This window comes from Lepus europaeus, chromosome 21 (genome assembly GCF_033115175.1).
Source record: "Lepus europaeus isolate LE1 chromosome 21, mLepTim1.pri, whole genome shotgun sequence".
Lineage (NCBI taxonomy): Eukaryota > Metazoa > Chordata > Mammalia > Lagomorpha > Leporidae > Lepus > Lepus europaeus.
In genome coordinates, this window is record NC_084847.1 from 22,231,963 (window position 1) to 22,244,059 (window position 12,097).

Sequence of the window (12,097 nt, forward strand, 5' to 3'; positions counted from 1 at the left end):
GGGGCAAGGGGAGGGGGAAGGCCTGGCCCAGAGCCCAGTGGGTTGCGCTGAGCAGGCCCCTGGGGGAAAGGGGGCCATGGGCAACGGAGGGAGGCAGCTGAGCCAGCAAGTGCATTATGGTGGATTCCACCCCTCCAGCACCCCGGGGAGTCTGGAAAGGCCTGGGAGAGGCTGCTGGGTGGGGTGGGCGTGCCACTGTCCTGGCAGGCTCAGCGCTCCTGGGTCTCTCCCTGCCACCTCCTGGGCCTCGGCCAGCGCTGGCCTCGGGGCTGTGAGTATGCAGTGCCAGGTGGTGTTTTAACAGCTTCCAGGCTGCCAAGGGCGCATTATTCTTACAGAAAATCCAAGGGATTGCCCAGGACATGCGATATTTCTGTAGCCAAAAGGAAAGAGAGAGAGAAGGTTCTCCAAAGCCCTAAAAGCCCTCCAGTGTCAGGCGTGCCAGCAGGCAGTTGACGGCCCAGATTTCTCGGTAGGGGGCAGACAGGGACTCAGCATCTGCTGCCTCCAAGAAGTAGTGTGTGTCACATGTCTCTGGCACAGCTCGGGCACTGGCAGAGGGAAGGAAAGGACATGACTGACAGCCTCAGAGAACAGGGAAGCGGAAGATAAGGAGGCCACTTCAGACAGATATGGGATTAATTGGCTCATGTGATTAAAGAACAAAGGACAGGCAGCTTCAGGCACGGCTGGATCCAGGCGCACTAGCGATGTCATCAGAACACAATTTTCCTCCGTCTCTTGGCTTTGACCTCTGTGGTACTGGCTGCCCCTCGGGAAGGCTCTGACCCCTGTTGACTGGGTCAGGTCCCTCCTTCCATCCTTCCATCCTTGGACCAGCTGTGAAGAAAAGCAAGGGCTTTGGGTGGCGGGTCACGTACACATGGTCCTGGTTCCATCAGTCACTTGCCACATGTCTCATGTCACCATGTGACACAGCATCTTGCTCCCTCGTGACCTTGTCTGTAGCCTTGACCCCAGTCATGAGCCCATGGGCTGCACTTCCTGTCACCGCTGGTTCTCCTGTGTGACAAATGTAGCAGTGCACCCAATTTTTTAAAATTCATTTGAAAGATGGAGAGAGAGAGAGAGAGAGAGAGGAACTTCCATCACTGGTTCACTCCCTAAATGGCTGCAACAGCCAGTTCTGGATCAAGCCAAAGCCAGGAACCAAGAGCTTCTTCCAGGTCTTCCATGTGGGTGCAGGGCCCAAGCACCTGGGCCATCTTCCACTGCTTTCAGGCCATAGCAGAGAGCTGGATTGGAAGTGGAGCAGCTGGCACTGGAACTGGCCTCCTATGGGATGCCTATGTCTCGGCCAGTGTCTTAACCCGCTGCACCACAGTGCAGATCCCGCACCAATGTAAGCTCTCACCGTATGCTCTCATAAGTTCTTTTTTTCAAAATCTTTTTTTTTCAGCCATGAAACAAAAACTTTTATTATCACAAAATAAAAATGAAATCTAACTACAGTGACTGGGCCGATTTTATTAATGCATTTCCTGACATCAAACCTCACATTCGCTACTTAGGAAGTAAATATTAATAATAAATCTAAGGTATTCTACCTGACCTGAAATCATTGTTTAAAAAATACTTTATGGGGCCAGCACTGTGGCATATTGGGTAAAGTCACTGCCTGCAGTGCTGGCATCCCATATGGGTGCCAGTTTGAGTCCCCAGTGCTCCACTTCTGATCCAGCTCTCTGCTGTGGCCTGGGAAACTGTGGAAGATGGCCCAAGTTCTTGGGCCCCTGCACCCACATGGGAGATCTGGAAGAAGATCCTGGCTCCTGGCTTCGGATCGGTGCAGCTCCAGCCATTGAGGCCAACTGGGGAGTGAACCAGCAAATGGAAGACCTCTCTCTCTCTCTCTCTCTGTAACTCTGCCTTTCAAATAAATAAATAAATCTAAAAAAAATAAAAATACTTTTTTGAGATAACATAATTTTATATGATACTGAAAAGCTTATTGGCTCTGCTAAATAAAGAATTCAACAATGAGAAAGTGACAAGACCAGGAAGCCAGCACACCATCTTCCAGTTGTAGCCATTCTGCTGTCAGTACTAGAATATCATTCTTTTATGTAGCTGAATAGTATTCCGTGTGTGTGTGTGTGTGTGTTCCTCATCTATTTTTTATCTGTTCAGTGGATGATGGACACCTCCATTGATTCCATATTTTGGCTCTTGTGAACAAAGCAGCTACAAACATGGTGGTGCAGGTGTCTCTTTGATACAACGTGTTCCTGTCTTTTGGGTCTATACCCAGTTAGTGGGATTGCTGGATCCTATGGGGAAGTCCTATTTCTAGCTTTCAGAGGAAATCTCCACACTGCTTTCCCCGGGGGCTGCCCTGATGTACGTTCCCACCAGCAGTGTGTAAAAGTTTTGTCATTTGGGGCCGGCACCATGGCTCACTTGGTTAATCCTCCACCTGTGGTGCTGGCATCCCATATGGGCGCTGGTTCAAGTCCCAGCTGTTCCTCTTCCAGTCCAGCTCTCTGCTGTGGCCCGGGAAGGCAGTGGAGGATGGCCCAAGTGCTTGGGCCCTGCACCCACATGGGAGACCAGGAAGAAGCTCCTGGCTCCTGGCTTCGGATCGGCGCAGCACCGGCTGTAGCAGCCATTTGGGGGTCAACCAATGGAAGGAAGACCTTTCTCTCTGTCTCTCTCTCCCTAACTGTATCTGTCAAATAAAAAAAAAAAAAGTTTTGCCAGCATCTGCTGCTGTCTTTCAGAAAACAGCTGTTGTGGCAGGGGTGTGGTGCTGTCTCATCATGGTTTTGATGAGAGAGGGAAGTGGGCAGGAAGAAGGGGCGAGAACAGCAGGAGACCTCCCATAAGCTAGAAAGCTAGACGGCAGATGAATGCAGCCCAGTTGTGGGGGAGGAGACCGCCGGCCTTCAGGCACAGCTGGAACCAGGTGTTTACATGGTCCAAAGGCTCTGACTCGCAGCTGAGCCTCTCTCTCCTGGTCCACTTCAGTAGTTCCATGCCCCAGATTTCAACAGAAATATGTTGATTGGTCAGTTTTAGGTCAGGTGATCTGTTAGACCCATCAGCTGTGCACAGTGGGGCAGGGTCACGGCTGCTGGAAGAGCAGGGTCCAGAGCAGATAACAGCATGGGTATCAGGCGCTGCTGCTGTGGTGTAGTGGGTAAAGCCACCGCCTGCAGTGCCGGCATCCCATATGGGTGCCGGTTGGAGTCCTGGCTGCTCCACTTCCAGTACCACTGAGGACAAGCAGGGATGAGAGGGGACACCTGATACAGACAGCTTCACTGTGACTGGCTATCAGGAGGGCCCCGCTGTCTCAGGTACCAGGTGCAGGGGAGAGCTGCCTCCAGGGCTCTCCGTGGCCATCTGTAGTTCCATCCCAGGCCACTAGGGCGGGGTAAAGTGGCTTCGAGACTACCAGAAAGAGCCCATCTGGAGAGCACAGTGTGCACGCTCTCTCTTGCCGCCTGGACCAGCACTGGGCACCCAGTGACTTCAGCGGGGGTTCCCGAGCCCTTCCCCGGGGATGCCGCGCGATGGCAATGGTCTCAGCCGGGAGACCTGGTGTCTGCTCTTGAGCCACCTGCAGCCTCCCACTGCCCCCCACGCTGGGGCTTGGGAGGACAGGACTGGCGGGGTGGGTGTGATGGTGGCGGGGGTGGGGCAGTCTGGCAGGGGTCGGGCCTCACCTCTCAGCCTTCCCGCCCAGGGGTCCTGTGGCTGTCGGTGGTCTCCGAGGTGCTGTACATCCTCCTGCTGGTGGTCGGCTTCAGCCTCATGTGTCTGGAGCTCTTCCACTCCAGCAACGTCATCGACGGGCTCAAGCTGAACGCCTTCGCAGCCGTCTTCACGGTGCTCTCAGGTAAGGCAGAGCCTGGCCCACGGAGCAGGAGCAGGAGCAGGAGCTTGTAGGAGAGGGGAGGGCTGGGCTCAGGAGGCTCCGGTGGGGGATGCAGCTTTGGGCAAATCGCTTCTCTTCTCTGAATCCCACTTCTACTCGCAGCTGAGTATTGGTACTGGTGCATTCAGGCGCATTGAGCACATATCTAGTGAGATCTGCCGTGTGCTGGGCACCGTGCCGAGTGCAGGGGGTATGGCGATGAAGACAGGTGGGCAGTTCTGGCCCTGGTGAAGCCTAGAGAGAGGTGGGCTCCTTTGAGATGTCTTTAGGCGGTCAAAGTCACCGGGCTTGGCGCTGGATGGTGTTTGTTGTATGGTGGAGAGAGAGAGAGAGCTGGGTGTGCAGAGTGGACACCCCATGTGGCCCTCTGGGAGCCGAGCTGGGGAGGAGGCCACATCCCACTCTGCCTGAGCAGATCTGAGTAGGAAGTCAAATGATGAGGCCCCCCTTGGGTGCTTGAGGGCCAGGCTGTGGTGGGGGTGGGGGGCTGTGGACCAAGAATGGCATGGCTACCAACATCATACAACCCAGAGGCTTGGAGACCCAGAGGGCCTCCAAGACGGTGCCGCTGCATGGGGTGGCCCAGTGTCCAGAGTGATTTCTACAGAGCTGAGTGAGAAAGGGTCACTGGGGGAATGTTCCAGAAGGCAGTCAAAGAGGCCTCCAAGCTCTGCAGAGGGACAGAGCACGACTTGGCTGGGGGAGACACTGCTCCTCAACAGCCACGTGTATATTGAATTTCTATAAATTTGATCCTGTTCATCACGCCTTGCAAGAACTCTGTGTAACCCAATGGGCATGCAGAGGCCTTGGGTAAGCGAAACCGTCGTGGCTTAATTGAGGTCTGGGTATCTAACAGAGGGGTTCCCCAAGAAGCTGGCAGAACACACGCCGTGGACCCCAACAAGGGAGGCCTGTCACTCCCAGGAGGTGAGAAACCGCCTCTCTCACGATGGAGAAGAGGAGAAACGTGCAACTGTTGGCAGAGTGCAGTATTGATTTTGGTGTCCTCTAACCCATCCCCAGCTACTCGGGGCCTGAGAGCCAATTTAGCCTTGTTTGCAACATCTTCGATTCGTTGCCTCAACGTGCATTTGTGGAAGGCCTGCTGGGCCCCGGCCACTGGGCTGGACTGGAGGGAGTCGAAGGAGGAGGCCCCAGTCCTTGCCCTAATGGAGTCTGCAGCCTTGGAGAGAGAGGGGCTTTGTCGAGGGGTTGGAACGCGGTGTGCTGACCCCTGTGCTCCAGGTGGGGGCAGGGCCCAGGGAGTAGGGACAGTGGGCAGGCCATGGGGATGGCAAGCTGTGAGCAGAGACCTGGAGGATCAGCAGGGTTGGCTTGGAGGGCGATTTGGGGAGGGAGCTGCACAGGTGAAGTCGTAGGGAGGAGGTGTGCTCTGGGGACTTCACCCAGGTCAGCATGGAGGGGCAGGGGCTGGGCATGTCTACAGGTGGGGCCACAGAGCTAGGGGTGGGTCTTGGTGCCTTGCAGAAGTTGTTAGATGGACAACAGGAGCCCTGGATGGCTCAAGGCAAGGGGTGACCGGGTCAAGGGTTTTGCATTTGTCTGTGGTCTCTCTCGGGTTCAGAGTGGAGAACAGATGGGATGGAGCAAGAGTGGAGGAGGGGAAGGCTGGCCAGGAGGTCACCATGGTGATCAGATGAGAAACAATGAGCCCACCCCCACCTCCCAGGAGTAGCAGTGGGGATGGGAGAACACAAGAGATGAAGTCAGCGAGACTTGCCCTGGGTTGGGGGGGGGGGAGGTGAGGGAGTGGTTAGGGTAAGCAGAGGGCTGAGGTCCAGGGGTTCCAACTTGGAGTGCTTGGAATTCAGGGAGTCTGCGACCCTGGACGGGAGGAGGTGCGCATCTTTGTTTCACTAACTTGTAACTGTCAGTCATGGTGTTCTGGGGGCAGGACCCATGACAGGAGCATTGTGGTTGTTGCAAGGGTCTGGAAGGGCACTCCTTCCAGAGTGTAACACCCACCAGAGCTTCCACGGAGTCTCCCAGCCACACCTTAATGGAGCAGCGCTTTCGTCCCTGTACAGCCGATTTGAGTATTTTGTTGTGTTTCAGTAACTGCTTTCTATCATCTTATATAGTAGTAGTTGAGCATCTCTGCTACAAAAATCTGAAATTCCCCCAAATCCAGAGTCTTTGCATGCTGACATAAGGCCACAGGTGGAGAATTCCACACCTGAACCCTTGGGGGGGGGGGGGGGGCGCACCACAGTCAAAACACAGGTATGGCCGGCGCCGTGGCTCAACAGGCTAATCCTCTGCCTTGCGGCGCCGGCACGCCAGGTTCTAGTCCCAGTCGGGGCGCCGGATTCTATCCCAGTTGCCCCTCTTCCAGGCCAGCTCTCTGCTATGGCCCGGGAAGGCAGTGGAGGATGGCCCAGGTCCTTGGGCCCTGCACCCGCATGGGAGACCAGGAGGAAGCACCTGGCTCCTGGCTTCAGATCAGCGCGATGCGCCGGCCGCAGCGGCCATTGGAGGGTGAACCAACGGCAAAAAGGAAGACCTTTCTGTCTCTCTCACTATCCACTCTGCCTGTCAAAAGAAAAAAATAAATAAAAAAATAAAACACAGCTGCACTAAAAACATTGCATAAAATATCCTTCAGGCTCTGTGTAGAAAATATGTGTGTAACGTCAATGAATTCCATGTTTACGCTTGGGTTGCACCCCCAAGATACCTCATTACGGATATGCAAATATTCCAAAAAGCCACACCCCAAACCTGAAATCTCAAGCATTTTGCATAAGGGATGCTCACCCTGTTCTGAGAAGATGCCTGTAAGTCCGACAGGCCAGAGGCCCTGATGTGGGGGTGGGAAGTAAGCCCAGGTGACCACCTACCCACCACAGGATGGACTCAGAAACACCAAGGAAGCAGAAAGCAAGCTGTTTACTGCACCCGCTCTTGAGAGTGGCGAGTGGCTGGTGGAAGCAGGCACCGCCCCCCGAGAGTCAGCAGCTCTCGTGCCTGTTACGCCGGGACCCCTTCCTCCAGTTCCTCACGCCCTGCCCATGCCCCCGTAGCCATGCAGGTGGCCCCAGCCTTCCCCCCAAGGAAAGCACCCCAGGGAATCGCTTCTGCCCCATGCCAGGTGGGGCCGCCCAGGCTGAGGACACAGAGCAGTAAAACCGTGGGAGGAATTGCAGCCAACGCTTTGTCCTGGAGAAGAGGGAGGAGGGGAAGGAGCAGTGGTGGGAAGAAGGAGAACCCGGTCCCTTAGCACCTGCAGTCTAGACGACAGCGAGGCGCCGTCCCTCAGGTCCCTTTCCGGAGAGGTGCCCGTCGGCTCTGACGCTGCCCCACCCCACTCTGCCAGGGCGCCTGGCTGACCACTCTGCCTCACGTCTGGATTCTGTCTTGCACGAAGACAACAACCTATTCTGCCCATCTCCCCTGAGCGAGCTCATCACTTGAACCACTTTGTTGTTGTTTTTGCTTTTTTTTAAACTTAGCCTCCCCCCCCCCATTGCAGCTGGGAACTAGGCCCTGGCATCACGGCTACACTTGGGCTAAGCCAAGTGCTTATGAAAAGACACCACTGGTTCGACCTGGGACAGGTCGAACAGAGGCTTCATCAGATGGGGAATTAGAAGAGGCAGAGGGATGATGGGCTGGGTTTCAATGCTCTATGCAGCATCCTGGCTCCTGTCCCACAACCAGGGCTTCCTCTGTTCTCCTTCTCTTTCCCTCCACCCAACAACAAAGAGTCCCCTGCATTAACCCAGGCACCCAGCCCACCCCCTGCACCTGCCGACCCTGGTCACAAAGCAGAAGCTGCTTGTCAGTCCAGGGCAGCCCTCTCCAGTTTAGAAAGCAGGTGTGGCAGATGGGCTAGGTCAGTAGCTCCTCCCTCTCCCTCCTGGGAAGACCTTGTCTCTTTAAGTGCAGGCAGACAAAGAATCCAGGACCCAAGAGGTTAATGGCCATGGCCAGGGTCACACAGCCCGGGGAGTGTGGGACTGGGATAAAAGGTGCCTCCAGCCAGCTTCAAAGGCCTGAGCTGTTTTCACAGAATCAGGCTATGGGAGCGTGTGCCCGGGCCCCAACCAGCCAACAGTCCCTGAGAAGTGCATAGTGCCCGGATGATGCCATAAGACCTGGGCGACAAGTGGCGGCGAGGAAGGACTTTTGCGTTTGTGCCCGGGAGAAGGTAGGCCTGAGCGGTGTGATAGGAAGAGGTGAACATTGCAGCTGCTGCTACAAGATCTGGGGTTGGGAGAAAGGAGAGGCTGGATGGGGGAGCCCCTAAGAGCAGGAGGTGGGGTGGCCCCTGGCACGGGCAGTGCCAACACACAGAGGCCAGCGAGTGAGCCCTCCTGGGCAGAGGCTGGGGTCTGCTGCCTGTTTGATGAGCCAAGGTCTGTGCCTTCAAGAGCTGAGGAGGAAGCAAAGCTTACGGATTAGGGAGTGGGCATTGGGCCTGGCGGCTGAGATGCCCACTGCCAGTACTGGAGCGCTTGGGTTTCAGTCCCAGCTCTGGCTCCCGACTCCAGCTTCCTGCCGGTGCCCACCCTGGGAGGCAGCAGCTGATGTCTCAGGGACCTCGGGTCCCTGGTACTTGAGCAGTGATAAGAGTTCACAATTAATTATCATCATTAACTAGTTACTATTAATCCTACTTGATTGACACGTAACAGACTTACTCCTGGGACCCAATTTCAATCAGGCTCCTCTGAGTGCCCTTTCTGACTGACTCTCAACCTTGGGCTTGAGCTGTGTCGTTGGCTCACACAGATCATTTGTAGCAAGAATCCTGCTGGGTCAGTTTAGCGAAAATGCCTCCCCTTGGACGGCTGCTCAGATGCCTCATCTCTCGCACTCCATACATTATCACCCTTGGTCATGCATTTTAACCAGAATTCCCGATCCCAATGGCCAGTTCTCCCCTCCTTGCTCTGATGAACCCCTCGTAAGCTAAACAATACTGTACGTGGAGAGTGTACGGGGCAGACACTGCCCCCTGAGTGTCCCAGATCGGTCACACGGTGTGCTGTTGAGTGCTGGCTGTATACCTTTGTTACTGCAGTGCTTGCTGGGAGCCGCACCTGCTTCCAGTCCCTGCCCAGTCTCGTGCGAGAGCAGCCTACCCCTGTGTTGCCAGGCTGGGGAAAGATGGGAATTCAAGCCTGCGAGGTGCAGCTTCCATTGAACGTGTGTGGCTCTTGTAGCATCTTGTAGCTGCACTAAATGCCTGTCTCCCCATTTTACAGCTGAGGAAACTGAGGCACAGAACTAGTACATGGCAGTAATGGCTTCCAAGCCCCTGCGCTTTCCTAGGGGCCTGGTCTCGTGTGGGTTATGCTGAGCACACAGAGAGCTGTCTGCATGGTCCCCTTGGGTCCCTGGGGGCTCTGTGTGGCTGGAGGCAGCCACAAGATGGAAGAGTGGGACCGGTAACATCAGTGGCCTTGGCCTTGTCACCCTGGATTGGGGTTCTTATGTCTAGTGCCCACAGAATCGTATAGGCAGCATAAACACCCTGATGCAACCCAACAGGCTCCCTGGGGACCGACAGACCCCCCCCCCCCCATCCCAACTGTATAGTTACCGCAGAGACACATGCACATGTTCGAGGAAAACCCAAGTCTGTTTTTTTTTTTAATTAATGGAAAACTATTTTTAATTTTAAAAAGTTAAAATAGCTTTAGGGAGGTCTAATTTACACATAGTAAACAACACTCATTTAAAGCCTACAATTTGGTAGGTTTGGAAACCAACATCATAATCTGATTTTAAGACATTTTCATCCCCTCCCCAAAGAAGCCCCGCCCACCAGCAGGCACCACGCTATCGTCCCCCCACCAAAGCAACTGCTGACCCACTGTCATCTCCAGGACATGCCTGCTCTACACAGATGGTGTCAGTGGACTCAAGTAACATACACTGTCTTGTGGGGCTTTCAAGGTTCATGTCCACGGGAGCAGATGCCCACGCCCCTCTCCTTTTTCATGCCTGAGTAATATTCCATCGTATGGGTAGCCCTCCTTTTTGTTGCCAGGTCATCGGTTGATGGGCCTTTGGCTTGTTGCCACCTTGTGGCCATTGTGTGTCGTGCTGCTGTGAACCTTCAGGTACCCGTGCTTTGTGTGGGCCTGCACTTTGCTTTCTCTTGGGTTTAAACCTGGAGGAAGAACGGCCGGATTGAATGGCAGCTGTCACTAACTCTTTAATTCCAAGTATATCCAACATCACTCTGGAACCTCGGCTCCCTCTCGTGCCCCAGCCAAGAGAAAAATCCAATCTGTTTTTATCCTGAGTATTGGAAGATGACTCCCCCTACCCCACTCCCAGAGACTCCTGGCTTCTCAATAAAGGAAGGCGTTTTGAAAATGAAAGCCAACAAGGGAAATCTTTTGCAGATGGGTTTTGCTCCCCCATTTCCTGCAAAACTTCGGGGGCGAGGAGGTCCGGAAACTTAAAGGGAAGGGGTGGGAATATAGCAGGGGGTAAAAAACAAACCAGTGAACATAACTTAACCTCAAAATATTATCTGGATGCACCTGCTAGCATACCGTCAACCCATGCCCAGGTATCCTGGAGGGATTGGCTCCAGGGCCCCTGCTGGGTACTAGACTCGGAGGGTGCTCAGGGCCTTGACATGGGGGTCTTCGCCCAGACCCTGCCCCTCCCATGTGTGGGACAAATGCGTTGTGAATGCCTTTTAACCACGGTGCTCACAAGTCGTTTACAGAATCACGACGAGGAGCAGTGTCTGTCCGTGTTCTGTACAGAAGCGATTATTTTTTTTTCCCCTTGGAGTGGTTTCCAGCCCCGGTTGGTTGGCTGTGGGGATGTAGAGCGGGCGGGCCTGGAGGGCTGATGGCTGTGATCAATTTGCACCTTACCCGTGGGCCCCACACTGCTTGTCATCGTGTATTCAGCCCTCGGCATGATACAAAGTCCCCGGCCCCTGGAGAATAGAGGGGAGTCTTTTCTCACTCCGCCTAATTTGACCTGTTGAAGCATCTGTTTGTGGAATGGAAAGCAAGCTCCTGGCCATGACTGTGACTGCACGGTGGGGCCTCTGCCTGTCTCCAAGGTCACCCTCCCCTCCTTGGCTGGCGCTCGGACCGCCAGGCTTCCTGGCTCCCTTCCTCAGTGCTGGGGCTTCGGTGCAGGTGACGCCTCCTGGGGACAGCGTCCCTCCCTCCCCACCGTCTTCTGGCCCCTTCTGCCCTGTCCTCCTCCCTGGCCTGATTGCTTCAGCACAGCTCCTAGACCGTGGACTTGTCATGCGAGGCACGCCGTGCGCTTTCAATGAGCTGGTGAAGGAACTTGAACCGCCATGGGTCCCTTCGAAACAGGGACAGCGAGGGATGCGTCGCCAGACGAACATTGCGGAGTTACTCACATACACCCAGAAGGTGGAGGTCAAGCTCGGCTCGTGGCCTCCAGGTGCAGTCAAGACCAGCTGTGCCCGGCCTGACACGACTGCTGCTCACAGTAAATTCATTTCTAGAAATTCTTGAAAAAGTGGCATTTATTTATTTGAAAAACAGAGTGACACAGAGAGAGACCGTCCATCTGGTTCACTCTCCAAATGTCAGCAACAGGCATGGCTGGGCCAGGCTGAAGCCAGGAGCTGGGAGCTCCATCCGGGTCTCCCACGTGGATGCAGGGGCCCAGACACTTGGGCCATCTTCTGCTGCTTTCCCAGGCGCATCAGCAGGGAGCTGGATCGGAAGCAGAGGTGGAACTTGAACTCTTGTGCTCTGATATGGGATGTGGGTGTCCCAGGCAGACTTCGCCCGCTGCACCCTGACTGCCTGACCTTTCTTTGAGAACTAGAAGAAGCACCTAGCACAGCAAGTGCACTAGACAGTGCCGTGCGGGCTCGGTGCCACGGCCGAGTGCTATGTACGCTACCTAATGGAACAAACCGCTGGTTTGTCTACGCCAGCCTCACAGCCAGTCATGCCTTGGGTGGGGACTTTGTCACGCCAACCATGTCCCTAGCCACAGTCACTTCTCAGCTCCATGGAGCCTGCCGGGACCAGCATGGGGTCGAGGCTTGGCGTGGAGCAGAACGTCCCCACGCAGTGCGTGAGTGCATTGTCCCTGGGCGCCACGAGGTGGCCTCCAGTGCCCCAGGCCGGGTGCTCTCCACCGCGGCCCTGCTGACGTCTGGGTCTGCCCCCTTTTGGGGGGCTGTCCTGTGCCCTGTGTGATGTT

General features: G+C 55.2%; 1 protein-coding gene across 1 annotated transcript in view; it reads left to right on the top strand.

Annotated features, from left to right (window-relative positions):
* Window positions 1-12,097, top strand: part of LOC133750791 (germ cell-specific gene 1-like protein) — a 110,001-nt gene that overhangs the window by 48,356 nt on the left and 49,548 nt on the right. Inside the window, exon 2 of the mRNA XM_062180461.1 lies at window positions 3,710-3,862. Within this exon, the coding sequence (XP_062036445.1) occupies window positions 3,778-3,862 (85 nt within the window). The 5' untranslated portion in view covers window positions 3,710-3,777. The remainder of the gene's footprint in view (window positions 1-3,709; window positions 3,863-12,097) is intronic.